Source organism: Danio rerio, chromosome 13, assembly GCF_049306965.1.
Source record: "Danio rerio strain Tuebingen ecotype United States chromosome 13, GRCz12tu, whole genome shotgun sequence".
NCBI classification, from domain to species: domain Eukaryota; kingdom Metazoa; phylum Chordata; class Actinopteri; order Cypriniformes; family Danionidae; genus Danio; species Danio rerio.
The window spans coordinates 4,298,506-4,321,369 of NC_133188.1; the positions used below are offsets into that span (position 1 = coordinate 4,298,506).

General features: G+C 33.3%; 1 protein-coding gene across 3 annotated transcripts in view; it reads left to right on the forward strand.

Moving 5' to 3' along the window:
* The first annotated feature begins 1,411 nt into the window (after window positions 1-1,411).
* The window catches only part of sft2d1 (SFT2 domain containing 1), a 36,388-nt gene continuing 14,935 nt past the window's right edge, over window positions 1,412-22,864 (forward strand). For 2 of the 3 annotated variants that reach the window (XR_012388498.1, XR_012388499.1), the window contains exons 1-7: window positions 1,412-1,571; window positions 3,223-3,309; window positions 6,716-6,801; window positions 13,468-13,549; window positions 15,788-15,823; window positions 15,913-15,971; window positions 22,198-22,227. Coding sequence is in view for 1 of the 3 variants with exons in the window: in NM_200372.1 (NP_956666.1) it covers window positions 1,506-1,571; window positions 3,223-3,309; window positions 6,716-6,801; window positions 13,468-13,549; window positions 15,788-15,823; window positions 15,913-15,971; window positions 22,198-22,227 (446 nt within the window). In the remaining 2 variants the exon portion in view is untranslated. 3 annotated transcript variants of the gene reach the window in all.

The window sequence follows — 22,864 nt, forward strand, 5'->3', positions numbered from 1 at the left end:
ATGAAGACGATTCAAAATAAAAGTCATCAAAAAGCAGAACAGAAAATAATATGATTTCTCTTCTTGACATTTTTGACTTTGCTCGTTTAAGCTCTTATAAGCAAAAAAAAAAAAAAACAACACTTAATTTATGATAAAATTATGTATTACTTTTCCATTGTAAATGTACTATGGCTGGGGTCAAATTTTTAGAAGAATCTTCCGTTCGTTGCTCAAGGCTTTGTTTTTGTTCTTTTAAATTATTTTATGTTATTTTTTATGTACATGTATTCAGAAGGCCTACTGAAAATCTGTTAAACTCCAACACCGTTTGTTTCTAAAGGTATCAAAACAGCTACTTTTTATTCACAAACCTTGTTTTAGAAATTATTTTAGCTTTTTACATTTTTTAAATACAGTATACATGCTAAAACTCATTAAACACTGGTTTTAACCTATAAACAAACTGCAAATTGATCTAAATATTTTGGACAAACACACAATGCTTGTTTAAATATTGTTGATTTGATATTTTTTATTTATAATTGGCTTGCTATTGCTTATTATTATTTAAAAATAAATAATATTATGTTCAAAATAAATCCATTAAACTCCAACAATGATTGGTTCTTAGGATAGACAGAGGCCAGTGGGCAAATTTAATATTAGTTGAATTAGTTAGATAAAATAAATGACATGGTGAGGGATTTGTGATAGACTGTAAAAAGGAAAGAAAATAAACTCACTCGCTGACTTAAATGTAATAAAGTAGTTATTATTCATTAAAATAACCACCTCAGTATATTATTCTACAACACACCACAGTTCACTGTGGCAAAAACTAAATTATACTACAGTATTTTTTTTTACAGTTGGTCATCATTACTAAAGTAAATACTAACATTCATTATCAAAATGTTAAAGATACTAGATTATATAAACAATACAATGCATGATTAAAAAACACTTTAGGTCTAGTATTTACCATAAATTACTATAGTATTTTTATGCCACACACATAGTTATTGTATTTATCAACATATAAATAGAGTGGTTTCATGGCTAGCTACGTTACTTACTGTATGCCTCGTGTTTTAAAAAGCTGTACTTAATTAACTAAATTAATTTAAAAAGTCACCAGGGATTATCAACATTACATAAAAGTATCATTCATATTATTTATTAAATCAACCATTACATTTTATTTTATTAAAGCTTACCATCAACTTAACCCTTATAGTAATTTAAAAATATTAATTATTGTTGAATGTTCAGTGTCACATAAATGATGCAGCTGTATCCCATCTAGACTTTACGGTAGAATTAGCCATTTATCTGTTTACGATTGGACAGTTTTAATGTCAATCATTTTTGTACACCCAATCGTATTAGTCAAAAATGAAATGAAAGGCGGGGCTTAGCGAAATAGGGTGGGGAAAAGTAACGTATGGTTTGAGTGTCAGTGGTGGACTTTGAGGAAGTGTCGGATAATTTCGCTTTATCAATATTTCAGCTGACGAGCAACGATGGACAAGTTGCGAAGAGTATTAAGTGGTCGAGAGGAGAATGAAGAAATGGGACTAACAGCACAGGTATAAGGAAAACGGGTGTTTATTTGCAGTTTTCCTGCCTCTGTAAGCGAGAGGCCCCTCCATACAGTAACCCAGTCCTGTCATGGACAGTATTGCCATTTGAAAACTTTCTTTTAGATCTTACAAGTGTATTATTTAGCGAATATTTCAGATTGTAATGCCATGTAATTGGAATGTATTGCTTTAAAAATAAGACAGGAATTTATGAATGTTCCTTTGAGATTACGATGGTGTGGTTGCTGTCATGATGGTATTGTTTAACACCACAACCAGTAACTTACAGCGAAAATAACAACATGTCAGACATAGCATTATCACAAATCATACCATTTGGTAAGCTTTATTAGACTAAAGAGAGTACAGAGTAACTTTAGTGATTGAGGTAAAGTTGGTTTTATATTGCACATTCATTCAGTGACAACTCGTGATGTGCTCACTATATTGTTTACCATAGTACTTTGAAAATTAGGACTAAAATCACTAAGCATGACTTAAATACAACATAAGCACTAATTATTTGACTGTAAACAATGCTGTACTTTGATAATCATTTTCTGCTAATATAATTTCCCCATTTAGGATTTGCTAAGAATACTTGTTTAAAGTTTAAAATTATATTATTAATCAACTTAACACATAAAACCAATATTACCTCAATACTTTATGTCGCTCTATTTTAGGAAGTGACACATTTCTCTGCAAATGTTTATGTGATAATGATATTTGTTAACATTGCTAACTTTACATGCTTCCTGAGGAGTAGGATTATGTGAGGTAAGGTCATGACGTCTGTATATTGTTTAAAGCAGTGGTTCCCAAAGTGGGGTTCATAGGACAGTGAAGTGGGGTCGCTTGGTGATTTCCAAAAATCAAATAATTTTTTTTAAATCTATATTTTAACCATAACCTATTGAAGATAAGAGTAGTAGTTTATACTTACAGCCTTTCAATTTTTTTTTCTATTGGATTGTGACCCTTGGGGTGATTACATTATATTAAAGACAGCAATAGCGTCAGATGCAGCAGATTGATTTTGTGGCACCAGGTTAAACTTTCTGGCACATTTACAGCACTCTCATACATTAAAAAAATTAAACAAAGAATAGACTTGGGCCTATTGTTGTGTGTGCAAGGTTTCTTTATTTATAACCACCTCAGAGGATATTGGGGGTCGTGAGTCACTGGCATTGTTATTTTGGGGGTTGCAGGCTGAAAAATTTGGGAACCCCTGGTTTAAAAGACCCTTAAACACTGTTGTTGACCCTCTCATGATGTTTTGTCTTTTTAAATGCGCTAATGTATGCTTGACATGCATTAATGTTGTCAATGACGTTTTCCTTTTGGATGAAAAGCTAATTACACTCTAAAAAAACTTTAGTTTTTAGAACTCAGAGTTGCAGAAATTAATTCATTTAGTTTTACCTTTCTGTAAACTACTCCTATTGATCAACAGTTTGATTCATGCATGGTTATTATGTGAAAAAGCGAGAACATCAGTGCGTTTCCTTTCTGTGTTTTTCTTCCTGTGGGTCTCTGCACATATAAGTCGGTGGCGTTTGAATCAGATGTGGTCAGCATGCTAAAAGCATGATCTCTTGGTCTTTGTTCTCGGGGAATTATGAACCATGTGACATCCTGTGATTCTCTTTAGGTCCTGGATGGCTCGACACTCAGTTTCAGCACACGGCTGAAGTGGTTCATCATTTGTTTCGCAGCGGGAATCCTGTGCTCAATTCTTGTAAGTTAACTTTCTTCCAAAATCTGTCAACAGCCATACTTGCACGATGGCTAATTAAAGGGATAGTTCACCACAAAAGGGGACAATTAACTCAGCATTTACTCTTCGTCTACCCTTATGAGTTTTATTAATGTTGGACATTAAGATGATATGAAAAAACTCAACACTATTGACTTCCATAGTAGGATAAACAACTACTATGCAAGTCAATAGTTACAGGTTTCCAGTTTTCCTCAAAGTAGCTACTTTTGTGTTTGACAGAAATAAATTATGACAAAGTTTTTTATTTTGAGGGAACTATGCCTTTGATTTCCAAGACCCACAGTAATTTGTTTAGAAACAGTTCAACCAAATATGAAATTAACTTTCTCACCATCATGATTATGATTAACTAAAATAGCCTTCTTTCATCTCTTAAATATTGCATGCATTAGACCCTTTCTGTCACGACCAGACGCTGAGAAGCATGTTTTATCACATCTCGTCTTGATTTTTGCAATTCACATTTTTGGGGGTTTACATGCAAATTCTCTCTGAAGGTTGCAGTATATTCAAAATCCTGCAGGACACGTTCTGACTCGCACATCTTCATGCCTTCACATTACTCCTGTTCCTCAGCTACTTCATTGGTTACCTGTTAAGTCGCGTATCGATTTTAAGACTCTGATTTTAACTTGCAAAGCAGTACATGCCTTGGGCTAGCTGCTGATTATATCTGTGATCTTGTGTCTGTTTCTACTCCTGCTCGCTGTCTTTGCTCTGCTTCAGGACTTACCTTGCTCCAGCCACATTGCAGACATAACACAATGGGTGGTAGGGGTTTTCGTACTGTGCGCCGAAATTATGGAATGCAGTACCTATTACCTATAGGAATGCCGTTTCTTCGGATTTTTTTAAGATTCTCAAGACTCACCTTTTTTAGATTTATGATCATCACTGCCAATTTATGCATTTGTAACATTTTGTTATTTATGTCTCTTTACTGTTGTGTTGTTCCTTTGTAGCGCTTTGAGTTTTAAAAAAAGCACATTACAAATACAATTTATTATCATTATTGTGATTGTTTCTATACAATGATAGCAGGTGTTTGTCTGAAGTTTCAAGCTACAAACGAGTACAAAAACATAAAATAATCATTATCAATAACTGAGCTTCGTAATAATTCAGTGGATTACAATGGTGTCTGGGGCAGCACGGGAGTGCAGTAGGTAGCACAATTGCCTTACAGCAAGAAAATCCCTGGTTCAAGCCCCGGCTGAGTCATTTGGCTTTTCTGTGTGGAGTTTGCATGTTCTCCCCATGTTGGCATCCCCCACAGTCCAAAGACATGTGGTACAGGTGAATTGGGTAAGCTACTCAACTCAACTCACTTTATTTCTATAGCACTTTCACAAATCACAATGGATTACCAAAGTGCTGTACATAAAATCAAATAAAAAAGCATGTAAAATATACATAAAACCAAAATACATAAACTCATATCACATGATTAAAAGCTAAAGAAAATAAGTGTGTTTTCAGTGACCTCTGAAACGACTCAAAAGTTTGAGCTGTTTTTACAAAGAGTGGGAGATCGTGCCAGAGTCTTGGAGCTGCTACTGAGAAAGCTCTATCCCGTCAACATTTTAAGCGTGATCTAGGAACTTGCAAATAGAGGCGATCCATAGAGCGAAGAGATCTCACAGGTTGGTGCATAATAATTAGCTCAGAGATATACTCAGGGGCCAGGCCGTGGAGGGATTTAAAAACATACAACAGAACTTTGTACTGAATTCTCAACTGGATTGGCAGCCAGTGTAGGGAAACAAGTACAGGTGTAATGTGCTCTCGTTTTTTTGTGCCTGTTAAAAGCCTGGCAGCTGCGTTCTGGACCAGCTGCAGTCGCGAGAGAGAGGCTCGACTCACACTCATATACAATGCGTTGCAATAGTCCAGATGAGAAGAAATAAAAGCATGCACAACTTTCTCCAAATCACTGAAAGAGAGGATAGGCTTTACCTTGGCAATATATCTAAAATAGAAAAAACTATTTTTGACAACCGCATTAATTTGCCGATCAAATTTTAGCTCAGAGTCAAAGATGACACCAAGACTCTTTACTGAGGAATGTATTTTCCCAGGAAGTATTTTCCCAGGAAGCCAAATTGGCCAAATGAGCTAAATGTAAGCTAAATGAGTGTGTATGGATGTTTCCCAGTGATGGGTTGCAGCTGAAACGCATGCGCTATAAGTGAATTGGGTAAGGTAAATTGTCCAAAGTGTATGTGTGTGAATGAGAGTGTATGGGTGTTTTCCAATACTGGGTTACAGTTGTAAGGGCATCCACTGCGTAAAACATATGCTGGATAAGTTGTCAGTTCATTCCACTGTGGCTACACTTATTAATAAAGGGACTAAACCGAAAAGAAAATGAATAAATGATTAATCGTGTCTGAAGGATGACGGGAAACTAAAACCTTCCTCAAATCACAATCATACACAACTGAGTATTTATGCAAGACATTTTAGATTACTGCCACATAAGCATCCTCAGTAAGTTCAGAAAGTTAGAATAAATAATCATTTACCTGACTATTTAGATGATATTTGAGAAGTTTAAATAATTTAAATGACACCTTATGGATTCTCACACACACACACAACAATCATGCAACACAATGTAAATACAAATCGATGAACTAAGCGTCTTAGTGCTTTAATGGCACACGTTTCCTCTTCCTTCTTCAACAAATGTGTTCAGTTGGAGTGTGGTTTGGCCACAGAGTGATAACACACTTGCGATAAGACTTCACCAACCCCAAACTACACATGCAGACTGCTTTAAAATGTACCAAAGAGATTTTTGTGAGGCTAGAGTGCCTTTTTTAATTCTTTAAAGCTTCAAAATGTCATTGCAAATATGTAGAATAACTTATTGTTAATGTAACCTGAAGAATCATTCAGCATGTCACTTATGTGTATGGTTTTTAGTCAAATAGGTCAATGTCCATACAGTTTTAAGTGTTTGGAATGAACTCAAAAATGAACATTTTCTCATTTGCTCACTCTTTACTTGTTTCAAACCTTCATGAGTTTCTTTCATATGTTGAACACAGTTGCAGATATTTTGAAGAAAGCTGAAATTCATTGACTTCCATAGTAGGAAAACAAATATTATGGAAATCAATGGTTACCGGTTTTAAGCTGTTTTTAAAATATCTTAAATTGTGTTCAACTGTAGGACAGTCTATTCTCCTTGTTCTCTATGCAAAAGCTTTGTAACACCACTAGGTGGCAGAACTGTTAAATGTTTACATATTCAAGCTCTGAAATTGAGAGTGAGTGAATCAGAATGATTTTATTTCATAGCAGACTTTAAGTTGATTAAAAACTGACTGAAAATGTACATTGCTTTCCTCTGAAACAGGGAACTGCACTCCTCTTCCTGCCTAAAGCTGGAATTAAACTTTTTGCCGTATTCTACACCCTCGGAAACATTGCAGCACTTTCAAGGTAAGTATATGCTGTGTGTATAAGGCATGCATGCAATAAGGTCTCTACATTTGGGATTTTTTACATTTTACAGTACACACCAACAAGACAACATCAATAAAATAACAAAATACATTGAATAAAAATAGTAATACAAAGAAACTAATAGTAATAAAAGAGGAAAAACAATCGGGGCATACAAAAGGCACTTATTGGGGGGCAGTTGACATATTAAGTGCTACACTTTTGGTCAGAATCAACATTATGTCTGTGCAGGTGATCAAGGAATGGTTGCCATATATTGTAAAAAGCAGTGTCCTGCATTTATGTATTTTTTCTTACTGAAATAAAAATAAAGGTTGAATAAAAAAAGTAAGTATAAGTGGTTGCAAACTATTTATATGGGCTGAATAAAAAACAAACAAATTATATTTAGTTTGTTTAAACTCAGCCCATATACATTTTTGCAGCCACTTACCTTAAAAAAAATCTAATGAATTATTTTCAGTGTATTATTGTAATTTTTTTTCTTCCCTGAAATAAAAATACCCCAAAATTATTATTGTTCATTCATAATTAAACCTGTGATGCTAGTGTTATTATTAGCATTTATGTAGTCATTTTCTAAACTGCTTAGCGAGGTCTTAAATCTTTGTATAACAAAACACTTCAAACCTCGTTCGATAAGAAGTCATTTTAAAAAGTAATAAAAATGTTGATATTTAGACTGGCTGACATCCTGGGGTTTATTTTATTTTATCACTAAATATTTGTATCTGTTCTGTTATGGAAAGTGACTTATATGTTCTTTTTAAATGTTTGGGTAAAAATAAAAAGTTTTTCACCATTAAACAAAATACATTTCATTTTATGAAACATTTATAGTATTTTGGAATAGTAAACATGTCAGGCTAAGTAGTGCAAATAAATCATAGACTTCTGCTCTTTTAAATAGTTTCACAATCACAGATTTCTTTACAAAAACATTTTACAAAACACTTAAAAAACCCTTAAAAATTTTAAAACCTTGACTTTTCCAAACCGCGGTAAACCTTGAAACCAGTTATCATCCCATGCCAAGTGACTTTTGCATAATCTTTTAATGATTCCATTAACCAGACTGGTTATAGGAACTTCCCTGTTTTGTGAATTCTGTTTTTACTTTCTTTTTTGAATTAGATTTTTGTTCTGTGATGAAATACATCAAAAGTCATTACCACCGACCCAAAACAGCCCACATGTGCACTAAAATGAACCTTAAAAAGGCATGATTGCATGAAGAGAGGATATGATTTAGGGCTGCACAATATTGAAAAAATCTGACATTAAGATTTTTTTTTTAGCGACAATTTTGCTATATATATATATATATATATATATATATATATATATATATATATATATATATATATGCTGTGTGTATAAGGTGTGTATATTATATATTTATATATAATATGTGTGTATATAATATATATATATATATATATATATATATATATATATATATATATATATATATATATATATATATATATATATATATATATATATATTAGTGTAGTACTATATATTATCTGGTGAAATTGTTTTGTATAAATAACAATGATACTAGATGACTTGAAAACTGCTAGTTAAAAAGAATATATTAATTTATGCCAAAAAACTAATTAAAAGCAAAGATTAATGTGAAATAAACAGTGTTTTAGAGTTTTACGGTGCAGTCAAATTGTATTCAGGTTTAGAATTTGAATAATCAAATCTGAAATAACACTGCAAATGTATTTACTGTATAAATAATTCACTAACATTATTCTTTATTAAAGTTACAAATGGTAAAATGTCTTGTGTCTGAAGACTTTTGAATGCTGTCAGGCCTTAAAAACAAATGCAAATGAAAAACTTTAACTCTGTTATAGTTAAACTCCTTAATAACTTTACAATCCCCTTGTGTTTGTATCTCCTGGTCAACTATATTCATTACTCAACATTGCAGATCCTGTGATGTGAGTAATGCGGATGGGCATATTGCGATATCAATGCTGAAATGATTGTGCAGCCCTAATATGGTTTCATAACTGTGCTTTGTCAGTCCACCGACTCTAAGGATAATATATTTTCTTTGTCAAGTTTAAGTTGTCAATCACTTGTACTTGTACCCTTCAGAAGTGTTTGTTGGCTCTCTTCGACATGCATTGTCTCCTTGTGTAGACTTAGATGTTTGTTCTCCTCTTTTTACAATGTTGTTGGGTTGTCATGTAGCAAGATGTTCTGTTCCCAAAAGACTGAAAACAAGTCTCTCCAGTTCTCACCAGTTTGATGTTGTAAATGGGTGATTGACGATTCTCTGCATGGCCTAGTTTTTAAGCATTTGATGTAGAATCTTTTGAAAGCGTTTCTTGTGTGGTTTTGCTGTGAAATATACACAAAATTATACAGGATTTTTAAGACCAACCCAGACAATATATCACTTTAAAATATTAATAATGTCACTTAAAAGTCACTTATTCAACATCAGAAATTGTTGGATAAAATATCAAGAGACCATAATGCAATTCAGAAGCATAAATAAATGGGAGGAAAAAAAATCATGAATCACAAAATTGCAAAATGTGCAGGAAATTTGCATCAATAAAAAAAAAATTGTCCTCCAAAAATGTCCTACAAATTTTGTGTTAAATGTTTAGCAAATTTGCAGAATTACAAAATTCTAAAGGGACTTTAAAACACAACAGCTGCCTGTTTTTCTGTTCATTATAGGTTATGGAAATACAGATTTTAATTTGTTTATTTTTTCAAAATTAATTTTGTTCAGTGAAAAAGTCAGGAAAAAGTTTGGGAATTTGACAGTTGACCTAAATTGGTGGACTGTGTTTTATATAAATATAATTTATTAATTTTTTATTTTCTCCTTTTGCCTTTTTTTTGGGGTGGGAGGGGGTGGGGTGGTATGGGAAATATAACTAGAACATTTCTGGATATATACTCTATCTGACAAAAGTCTTTTTGTCGATCCCAGTTATAAGAGCAACAAATAAACTGACTTCTAGTTGATCATTTGGAAAAGTGGCTGAAGGTCGATTATTCAGATGAATCATCTGTTGAACTGCATCCCAATCATCACAAATACTGCGGAAGACCTACTGGAACCAGCATGGACCCAAGATTCTGACAGAAATCAGTCAAGTTTGGTGAAGAAAAAAATCATTGTTTGGGGTTACATTAAGTATGGTGGTGTACGAGAGATCTGCAGAGTGGATGGTAACATCAACAGCCTGAGGTATCAAGACATTTGTGCTGCCCATTACATTACAAACCACAGGAGAGGGCAAATTCTCCAGCAGGATAGCGCTCCTCCTCATACTTCAGCCTCCGAATCAAAGTTCCTGAAAGCGAAGAAGGTCAAGGTGCTCCAGGATTGGCCAGCCCAGTCCCTAGACATGAACATTATTGAGCATGTCTGGGGTAAGATGGAGGAGGCATTGAAGATGAATACAAATCTTGATGAGCTCTGGGAGTCCTGCAAGAACGCTTTCTTTGCCATTCCAGATGACTTTATTAATCAGTGATTTGAGTCATGTCAGAGATGTATGGATGCAGTCCTCCAAGCTCATGATGGAGTCAGACACAATATTCATTCTGTCTCTACTGCAGCATGACTTTATATTCTATACTGGACATTATTTCTGTTAAGTAACAAGACTTTTGTCTAAGCAAAGTCAGACCTTACTGTCCTAATGAAATCATTAAACATCAAGTCATGATCATATTTAATTTTGGTAAAATAAGCGTAATCTAGAGGCCTTTGCCTTTCACATAAGCCACTTCTGATACCAAATGATCAACTAGAAGTCAATTTATTATTTGTTGTTCCTAAAACTTGGATAGGCAAAAGAACTTTGTCAGGTACTGTAAAGTTGTGTCCACTAAAAAAATGATTAATTGGATTTGCTCATTTTTTTCAAGGTAAGTGGTTGTAAACTATTGATAAGGGCTGAATTTAAACAAATTCAATTTAGTCTGAATTTGAAACAAATTTCAATTTAAAATATAAATTATTTGCAATGAACCTTATTTTTCAGTGTAGATAAAACTCTAGAAAAGCATGACATTTATATTAAACAGAACATTTGCGGTCAGCTGTTTCCAATCATGATGTAGGAACAAGAAAGAGACATAATTAGTAACCAGGGCTGTGGAATGAAAAAAAAGAAATGACCCAGAAGAAGTTTCCTGGCTTTTTCCCAGACTGCACCTCTGCAGACTTTGAAAGTTTTAACCCTGTGACAAATGATTAAACTGGGCTTCATTAAAAGATTTGATCAGGTTTGATTAGTAACCAGACTCAGTCTTCATTCGCAGACTTGTCTTGACAGAGCCACAGAGGTCAAGTCTTTAGAGCGAAGGGTCATGCTGTCTGGGTTACCTGCCATAAGTACACACAACACTGGCTCTGGTAGCAGGTTCACAAAATTCTGCCAGCAGGATCAGGAAACCACGTTTAAAGGCCGTGACCGAGACTCAAGAGAGGATGCATGGCGTTTATTTTCAGCTCTGCATTTATGTTCCACTGTGTCTGCATGGTCTTTAACGGTATTAAAAGTTGATAAATCAATTTAAAAAATGTAATGCCCTTAAAAGTTATTCAAAAGTCTTGCGTGCTATTTTACAAGGTATAAAATTTTGTATAATTTTTGATTATTCAATGTATAGTTGTATGCTAAAGTTTGCCTGAATTCACTCATTGTTCCTTACAATCAGTATTTATGCTAATACTGTTAGTAATCGTGTAATAGTAATAGTGTCATCAATGTTACCGGGCAAACCTAAAGTGGCAATGAGGTCTTAATGGAAAGAGTTTTAAAAAAATCTCTTTAAAGGTATTGAATTTCACTCTTTGATTCTTGTTTGTACTCTGTATTCAGAAGACCTGTTAAACTAAATTCAATTATACAGTGGTGTGAAAAAGTGTTTGACCCCCCTTTTTTTTTTTGCATGTTTTTCACTTTAATGTTTCAGATCATCAAACAAATGTAAATATTAATCGCATAACAAAAGTAAACACATCATGAAGTTTTTAAATTTTATTATCAAGGTAAAACAAGATACAAAACTAAATAGCTGTGTGTAAAACTGTTAACTCCGAATCAACACAATATTTTTTTTGGGATCTGCTTAATTGTTTTATGTTCAATCCACTTAAAATTGTAAAAACTATTAAGTTAATTCATTCATGTTTTCCCAACACAAATCATCTGTGTGGAACCCAACATGTTTTACAGTGTATATTGGGCTATTAGATTACTATAGATTATGAATAAAATGTATTTTATTCTGTGACTTGTTGGACTTAATTGGTATTTTCAATGAATAGTGGTGTCACACTAATGGACAATGAAACTTAACCTTTTTTTAGTGGTTTTAAAAAAGTAAAGTATTTTAAATAATAATAATAATAATAATAATAATAATAGTAATAATAATAGTAATAATAAATTGAGACAAAATATTAAAAACTACACTTCTTGGTATTTAATCACACAATCTTGAATCAGGTCCGTCAACTATTTGCAGTATTCTGTGGATTAGCCGGATTTAAAATCAATATACTATATAATCTCAAACCAGAGGACATGATTTTCAGTGACAAAATGTATCACGTTCCTATGTTTTTAGAAAAATATGGATGAAAAAAAAAAGATTGCCGATTTACTAAAGTAGCCACTTGTAAATGTGAGTAAGCCCAGGTATTTATTAATGATTTTACAATTTTCTTTTTCATTTAGATGGATGGATGGATGGATAGATAAACAGACAGACAGGCTAACAGACATGCAGTTAGATAGATTGATGGATGGAAGGATGGATAGGCAGATAGATAGATAGACAGACAGACAGACAGACTGAGACAGACAGACAAAAAGAAAGAAAGAAAGAAAGAAAGCAGATTTAGTCTCTTATTTCCAGTCACCTGAGCATGTTAGATGTTTTATTTTTAAATGTCAGTGGCCCTAAATTTCTGCTCTTGTAGGAAAGTGGATGACATCATGGCTGGATAATGCATTAGTGTTTCTGTGATCTAATAAGTGTTTACGGTTGCTTGAGTAATGCAGGGGAGATGGGTTCAGCCCCCTGAGACCTGCACACAGACCATCTACTCTCAGGCTCAGTCACTATGATTCCAGACGATTTTGCTGATGTCTCACAGCGTAAATTAATAATAATAAAAGCTTATATAGATTCGGGAATTATGCTAATTAGTGTCTTTTGTGTCAGTCTCTGAAATGAAAATCAATTGGATGGTGTTTTTTGCAAGTGCAACCAACAAAAGGAGGATTGGGGTAGCATAACATGATACTGGAAACATTTATATTGTGATATTTGGTTTTTCTGCCATATATTTTGAGATAAATACAATTTCACAAGAAAAAGAATTCATAATATTTGGCTAATTGTGATTATTCTGCATAATAGTATAATTACAAGCACAGATAAATACAAAAAGAGCGAAGATACTAATGAAATAAACATTGCTTTTCTAATTTTATAAATAATAATCCATAAATGTTTAGGAAATTGTCAGCAAGCTATTTAGCTTTTGTTACTTCTGCACCACCTTTAGCATTACCAGATGTAATGGATAGATGTGGTTTGTAAATTGGTCTCATTGTTTGTCCCTGTTCTTCACAGCACCTGTTTCCTGATGGGTCCAGTTAAACAGCTGAAGCGTATGTTTGAGCCCACTAGGCTTATAGCCACCATTATGGTGCTGGTAAGATCATAATAAGAGCATCTAGCACACCACACTGATGAGAAAAGACATTTTGAAAAGGCAAATTTAACCTCACAGCAGAATAGTTGACTCACCATTATTGGATGGTCTTATATGTTTAAATATATATATATATATATATATATATATATATATATATATATATATATATATATATATATATATATATATATATATATATATATATAAATATCCTATAATATTTTTTCTTCTGGAAAAAGTCTTATTTGTTTTATTTCGGCTAGAATAAAAGCAGTTTTTAATTTTTTAAAACCATTTTAATGTCAATACTATTAGCCCCCTTAAGCTATTTTTCCCAATTGTTTACAGAACAAACCACTGTTATACAGTGTCTTGCCTAATTCCTTATAACTGGTTAGGCTTTAACAACTGCAATCAAGCCTTTTCAATAACTTGCAATAAATCTGTGACAGCGCTGTGGAGGAATTTATGCTTGTCTTGGGCATAATGGCAGCCTAGGCAAGGTAAATGGATTGCTTTGGCCTTTTTGCAGTCAGAAATCTGGATGGTCTTAAGGGGACCACGAGGCATTAAGAGATCTGCTGCTGTAATCCAGGAAAGTCATGGCCAGTCTTTGTGTCACTATATCTTATAATTCTATTTTGGTCTGCACAATATAAAGCAAATTTCTAAGCAAACTATGATATGATTTCTAAATGCCAAATTTGCCACATACAACCAAAATTATAATAAACTTACTATAAGAAATCTTTTAAAAATACTTATATATTTTTATTTGTGTGCAGTATTTACTTACAGTACTGTTACACAATTTGGTGATTGGAAAGATTTTTTTTGTTGAAAGTGTCTTATTCGCACCAAGGTTTCAGTTATTTTTAAATAGTTTAATACAGTTGAATTATATAATTATATATATATATAATATATATATAAATAATTATATATATAAATATATATATATAAATAATTGTGAAAATATTACTATCTGATAATATGCTACAACCCCAAATCAGAAGTATGGAAAATGCAAATAAAAAAGCAGTGATTTCCAATTTGACTTTGACTTGTGTTTTATTGCAGATGATATGAACACAAAATATTACATGTTTTGTCTGGTCAATTTCATTGCATATGTAATACATCATTTCCTGTCATTCAGACCTGCAACACATTGCAAAAAAGTTTGGACATGAACAGTTTAGAGCTAGTAATCAGATAAAATGGTTAAATAATGATGTGATTTGAATCAGGTGATGTCAACAGGTGATTGTAATTATAATTTTGTATGAAAGCAGCATCCAAGGAAGGTCTAGTCCTTTAGGAGCAAAGATGGGCTGAGTATCGCCAGTTTCCCAACAAATATGTGAGACAATTATTGAAATGTTTCGAAACAATGTTCCTCTAAGAAAGATAGGAAACCATTTGGATATTTCACCTTCAACAGTGCATAACATTATTACAAAATTCAAGGAATCTGGAGGAATTTCAGTGCATAAAGGATAAGGTCGCAAGACCAAGCTGATCAAACATGATAGATCCGATCCACTAGGTGGCACTGCATCAAGCATCCTCATTAATATATAAGCGAGATCACTAGATGGGTTTAGGACTACTTTGGCAAACCTTTGTCAAGTACCACAATACAGAGTTATGTGCACATATGCCAGTGAAAACGCTACTTTTTCAAAAGGAAGCCCTATGTTAACAGTGTCCAGAAGCACTGTCGACTTTTCTTGGCTCTTTTTCTGATTTGGGGTTGTATATATTTTTATGTACTTTAAAATCCTATTTTTCCCACTGCTGTAAAGCAGATTTTTAGCATCATTACTCCCGTATGTTTCTTCAAAAATCATTCAAATGTACCAAAATAAACATCAGACTAAAACTGTATGAGATTATTCTTATAGAAATTATTTTTCTGTAAAAAAAAAAAAAAAAAAGAAGAAGAAAATGTTTGATTATTGATTTTTTTTCCTGAGATGTTATTTATAAAAAAATATGCTGTGCTTAAAAATAGAGCTATTTAATTGCTCTGGATTACCTTTGTTGCTAATAATGAGTACTGACTCATTTTACTAAAATCTGGATTAATCCTCTAATGTTTACCCCACCAGCTGTTAACAGGGTCACTGTTTCCACATGTAACGCAAGCAGATACATCCATGAACAATGTTTAGCTGTGCTTTAATAAGAAATTAATCACAGCTTTATAACCTGTGTGTGCTTTTTCTTCAGCTTTTCCTCGTGTTGACGTTATGTGCTGTGTTTTGGGTAAGTTATCTATACAAGCTTTATTTATAATATTCATTTTCTGATATTCACAATGCAAAACAATATTTGTAATTTTTGTTGTTCTGCAGTGGAACAAAAAGGGTCTGGCGATCATCTTCTGCATTTTGCAGTTCTTGGCCATGACATGGTATGTGATCTCAGCCTTATAATAATAAAAATAGTTAAATGATTTGGCAGGGTTTGTTTTAGATGATAATAAAATGATCATTGTTTGATACAAATCTCATAATCATCTGTTTTTCTGTGCTTCATTCGGACCGACTTTAGTTTTATAGTTACGTTTAACAGATTACATGTTAAACATTTATTAATTTTTGTAACTTGAACATCTGATCGTAATAGTACTGTCATAAAGGTGCACTAGCTAAACTTTTACATTTTTTAATTTACAGTAAAAAAATAGCATTTGTGGAATTTTACTGTTAAAAATATGGTAGTAACCTTAAAACAAATGTAAAAATGTTACAGTAAACTACCGTATTTCATTTATTTATAGTGTTATGCACCAGTGTTTTGAAGTTGCAACATATAAACATGATATCTTTGTTACACAGACAAAAACACAACCATAATTATATGGAGATGATAAATTAAATAAAATATGGTGAACCAAATAATCATCACAACTTTCCCACAACCTTTCATCAGAACTTTCCCACAAGCAGAAAAAAATACTAATACACAGAAGGTGTTCAGTGTCATTCAGACAAGATTAAGATTAAAGAAATGCAAATACATAAAATTAAAGTAATGCAATAAATCCTATATATTAAAATTAGATGTAACATAAAACACTAATGTCTATACAGTAACTGATAACAGTTATTTGCCATATATGTTAAGGAAACTTACTGTTAATCAGATTACAGGTTTTTACTGTCGCATGTTTGCTGTTAAAATCATAGCCATTTTTTTACAGTGTGTGTTGTCATGCAAGAAATTCTGGTAAAATCAATTTACAGTTATTTACCGTATGTGTTACCGTAACTGTTACCCAGGTTGCACTTTTTATTTTTTGGCCATTTTTAAAATATTTTTTGCAGTCATAGAAAAACAAAGAACAGACAGACAAACCCATAATAAAGCATTAAATAAAGCATGAAACCAGGGAAAATGGTGACATACAAGACATACAGTTGAGGTCAGAATTATTAGCCCCCCTTTAACAGAGCAAGGAAATTTTCACAGTATGTTTGATAATGTTTTTTTTTTCTGGAAAAAGTCTTATTTGTTTTATTTCAGCTAGAATTAAAGCAGTTTTTAATTTTTTAAAAACTATTTTAGGGACAAAATTATTAGCCCCTTTAAGCTATATTGGTTTTCGATAGTCTACAGAACAAACCATCATTATACAATAACTTGCCTAATTACCCTAACCTGCCTAGTTAACCTAATTAACCTAGTTAAGCCTCTAAATGTCACTTTAAGCTGTATAGAAGTGTCCTGAAAAATATCTAGTCAAATATTATGTGCTGTCATCATGGCAAAGATAAAATAAATTAATTAATAGAGATGAGTTATTAAAACTATTATGTTTAGAAATGTGTTAAAAAAAATCTGCTCTGCGTTAAACAGAAATTAGGGAAACAAACAGGGGGCTAAGAATTCAGAGTGGCTAATAATTCTGACTTTAACTGTATATGACCTACAAAGAACACAGAAATGGATGTAAAGAAAAAGGAAACTTACAAATCTTCAAAAAAAAAAAAGACTGGTTCACAAATTTTATCAAATTATGCATAGTTTACCGGGATGCCATATCTAATTCTTTCCAAATGTAAAGCGGAGGTAAGTGCAGAGTCAGTAAAGAGGGGCCTGACATTTTTTGGAAATCATGGCCATTTTTTTTTACTGTGTTTGTGTATGTTTGTGTGTGTGTGTGTGTGTGTGTGTGTGTGTGTGTGTGTGTGTGTGTGTGTGTGTGTGTGTGTGTGTGTGTGTGTGTGTTTGTGTGTTTGTGTGTGTGTGTGTGTGTGTGTGTGTGTGTGTGTGTGTGTGTGTGTGTCATAAAGCTCATCCTGGCCTTCCTAACAGGTCAAACGCTGAGTTACTCTCGGAGCCAGAGGTCTGACGTGAGCACTTTTTGTAGTGCTGTGCTCTGGGCATCTAAAACAAATTATGCAGGTTGTTCTGCTCTAGCTCTGGAACCCCGCTGTTTGGGCATCTGAACAAATGTACCTGTTAATTAAACCCTGCGTGCTGTTTGTCATCAGTGTCTGGCCGCAGGTTTACAGGCAGGCGGTTGAGACCTTGGCAAGGTGAGAAAGTGGGCTAAATATAGACCAGTTCAGCGTGAGCGATGTGCTGAGTGATTATATATTGTAGCTGTAAATAAATGTAAAAATTATGTTTTTTACTACTGATAAAAGACACTTTACTTGAAGGAGGTGTTCATGACTTATTCATAATCATGATACTGAATGACACTTTAATATGAAGGAGATTTCGTGCATGTTTATGACATCTGTCGTTCAGTGTCATTCATTCAGTTGTCATTTAAATGCAAATGTAACACTGTTTGAGATGTCTTTGTCATGACAACTTCACATTACCAATAAATTTGTCATAACTCTGTCATAAACATGATTGTCATGAGGCTATTATAATTGCATGAATATTATAACAGCATCCTTTATATATATATATATATATATTTTTTTTTTAACCTCAACTATAGTCGTAAAAATAAAATGTGTAATTTAAAATGTCATTAGGTGTTATTAATATTAATGACACTGTCCTAAAATGAATTGACAGAGTATTGACAGCGATGTATGAACGGTTCACACAAAAGTTACGGAATTACCTTATCTATTAGGGACAGGATACAGTGACAGGTATATGCTATTAAACTGAAGAGAAATTAATCTGGCTACTAACAAGTAGATCAGTCAGTGATTGAGTGAATGTTCCAGGCTTTTGTAATATGAGTGGGGTGATAAGCAACAGGTGAAGGTGATTAGTATTCTGGTGATTGGGGCTGTGCAGATGCAGTGAACGAATCTGAAGGATTCCTGACAATTAAAGTATTTTATTACAGTAATTAATTTTAGGTTTCGATTTAGGTTAGGTTTTCTATTTGCAGCAGACAGACGTCAAATCAAAGAGTTTTTAGGAGTTTATGAGATACAGCAGTGCTCTCCAATAGCGATTATACAGGTGCGGATACATCTGTACCACTCGATCTGTGCTACTCTGTTCTCCTGTGTTTTCATGTTGCTAAGTTAACCAGGTGTTGTTTTCCTGTCTGACCTTCGTAGATACGAGATGTAAATAAATCGCCCATCAAAAAGGCAGAGTTCTAGAACATGCTCACCAAATGCATAATCGCTATGGACCAATGGCAGCTCGAAGTGTTAAAGAGAGTCAAAACAAACTCCGCCAAAAGTTTGCTTCGAGCTGTTTGAAACTGCTGAAACAGACTCAAAATTAACTTTGTTTCAGCCAAATTGTCACATTTCAGTTCATTTTTCAATCTTGTTTGAAGTATACCAGGGCCTTTAGGTTGTCACCACTGAAAACTGAGTATTAACTTAACAACTAAGTTAACTTAGTTAAGACCATAGGCTGGCATATTGCAAATGTGAGCATTGTTTTTCTGTGTTTTTTCACAGACTGTTGAAAATATGGATGTAGTGTCTGTGAGGCCACATCCTCAATTATGGAGAATTGTTAATGCTATGTTCACACCAGACGTGGATGAAGCATCAAGCCTGAGTGATTTACATGTTAATTCAATGCTAAGATGCAAATAGACATCCTGCGGCATGAATGAGGCTGTGCGAATAGCACAATTTGCACGAATGAAGCAGCGCGAGTGAATCGTTTTTCGTGTTTGATGCACGAACCGCTCGAGTTGGAAAATCTGAACTTTAACAGACATTTTGCGCCTTATTAACCAATCAGGAGCTTGCTCTTGTAGGGGTGTGATTATGACGTAATACCTGTTGTTGGTGTCCCAAGGGGAAGTTCTCTTGCCGACACCAGAGAACAATTCATCAAACTGGGCTCAGCTCAGTGTGAAGCGCCGCTGAAAGCTTCCGTTATCCAGGTATAGTTTCTGGAGGAGTTGATAGACTCACAAAGCTGGGTGCACTTCTGAAATCAGGATCTAGTGGACAACACTGAGCTAATCTCCACTGTTTTTCAGCCTTCCTAAAGCACATAAAGCACAGCTACTCTCAATAAAATTCATGTCAGCCATTTAGCAATGAAGCTAAAGTCAGAGGGCAGATAGAAGCCCCACCAATTATATGAATCTGTGTCTATTGTGAAATGAATTTGATGCCCGAATGAAGCAAGTAAACTCAAAATGTTCACGCGTCTATTTACGTGTGCTGTGTCTGGTGTGAACATAGCTTAAGACTTAATATAAACGAAATAGATGAGTTATAAAAAAAATGTACCCCTCTCACAGTTGTCATGAAGGGTAATATAAGCCACATACACCAAATTATTTTTTGTACCAGACTGTAACCCCCTTTTTTCTGCTGTAAAGTTGTCCATTTTAACATTGGAGTCAATAGAAATGTACTTTGTTTTGCAGCCTTCCCCCTCGGCCTTTCAATTAATTGCAGTTTCAGTTATTTCTGGATTAGCTTCACAAGTATGAACGCAGGTTTTTTTTATACACTTTGATATTTAAAACGTTGCAGATCCTTACATTCACAAACAGCTATGTTAAATATTAAATGAAAGATAATATTCAAGGAATAACAATGGAGCACTTTAAACTCCAGCACTCATCTTGGTCTGTATTGTTCATCTAAAGAACATGAATGATACTTAATCCTTCGGTTTGTTCACAGTTACATAACAGACCTCTTAAAGACTATTCAGTGTAGTATAACCGTGCCACTAAAGTAGCTAAGCAGAGCAGAAGAAACCATCTGATCCTCTAAGTGTGTCCTCTTTGCTTGGATACAAGAAGCACACAGGTGCAGAACCAAATGGACAGGGCTCACCGTTTCACTCCATCAAACAAGAGAAGAATCCTAAATGTTTGTGGGGAGATTCGTATTTGCTGCATTAAATCTAAAAAGCTTCCTTAATATGCATTGCACAAGCATAGTTTCACTGTTAGGAACTCGTAAAGGGAAGCTCTTCAATGGTTGGTAAAGCTTTGTTTTAAACATTTAAGAGTGTTTTCACACTGTTTTTGATGTTTGGTTCAGATCAAACGTGTTTAATTGCTCTGTTAGTGCGGTTCATTTGATTAACTGTGAGCACTGACATGAACCTTGACAGAGACCATTGAAATGGTCTCTAGAGGAGTTCAGCTGAAATATGAATGCAACACTGGATCTAATCTAAGCAATCCAAAAATGATAATTAATGTCACAGGTTGTGACCATGAAAAGGACAGAATGTTCAAGCATGCCTGGTTTTGTTTCGTGTGTGTGTGTGTGTGTGTGTTTGTGTGTGTTTAGTTGCCCAGTGCAGTTCAACAATGGCTTTTGAAACTTGTAGGACATCTTCATGACTTCTAAACAACAAGTACATCAGTACACATGCAATGAAGATCAAAATTAGAGAACATGTAATTTCCCATACACTAAAAAAAATGTCTGCAAAATTTTTGCAAAGGATTTATTTGTGTTAATTTTAAGCAAACAAATTAAATTTATTAATGTTTAACTTTAATTTGTTTGTTTAAATCCAGCCCAAACTAATTGTTTACAACTATTTAACTTTAAAATATTTTAGTAAATTCAAGGAACATCTTTGAGTATTTTTTTCAGTGTATATTGAGTAACACATAATGAGAATGGTGTCAAAAAATTTCAACTGTATAATGTAAAGGTATGAAAATTTCATAAAACATATACAGTATAGTGACCAAAATGATGACTTTTACCTTATTTAATTCAATTCATCTTTATTTCTACAGCTTTATTACAACGTTGATTGTGTCAAATCTGCTTAACTTATTGTTGATATGAGCTGAAAATGTTCAAAAACAAATCTGAACGTGAACAAACAACAAATAAAATGTGAAGCTTTATGCAATTTTGTGACAAAAAAAAAACAGGATCCCAGGAACCAGGGAAAATTAATTTATTCATCTAGTCCACATAAAATTTGTCAAAAGTGACAATAAAGACATTTATAATGTAAAAATTGTATATTTTAATGTATATTTTAGGTTTGTTCATGATAGCATGTTCACATACAATGCAGTGCACTGCATCTACAGTATCATTACATCATTTCATTATTTTAAAAGCAAGCTGTAACTTGAGTCTATGACGTGCTCATGGATTAAGTCTTATTTCAGATTGTTTGTTTTTGAATCTAAGTTAAGCTTTTAATGGGGCATTAGGTATTAACACTGCTTTTGTGTGTTTTTTTAGGTACAGCATTTCCTACATTCCTTTTGCACGGTAAGAAAATATCTCCTTGATTTTACATTTTATAATATTTCTTTTTCATAATTGCATCAAAAATCTTACACTTGAAAGTAGTAACATATAGCTATTTTAGTTTGAATAATTTAGACTGTACAACAGAGAGTTTCAGCACTGAAATCCATTTGAAGTCAGAATGATTGGCCCTCCTGTGAATTTTTTTTTTAAATATTTCCCAAATGTTGTTTAACAGAGCAAGGATTTTTTCACAGTATTTTCCATTTTTTCTTCTGGAGAAAGTCTTATTTCTTTTTTTTTTTTGCCAGTTTATTTATTTTTTTAGACATTTTAAGGCCATTAATATGAGCCCCTTTAAGCAAATATTGTTGTTTGATTTGCTACAGAACCACCGTCATTATACAATGACTTGCCTAATTACCCAAACCTGCCTACTTAACCCAATTAAGCCTTTAAATGTCACTTATATCTAAATACTACAATAGTATCTTGAAAAATATCTAGTAAAATATTATCTATTGTTATCATAATACAGATAAAAGAAATCAGTTATTAGAAATGAGTTATTAAAACTATTATGTTTATTAAAATGTCTTGAAATAAATATCTTCTCTCCGTTAAACAGAATTTAGGGAAAAAATATAAAGGGGGCCTA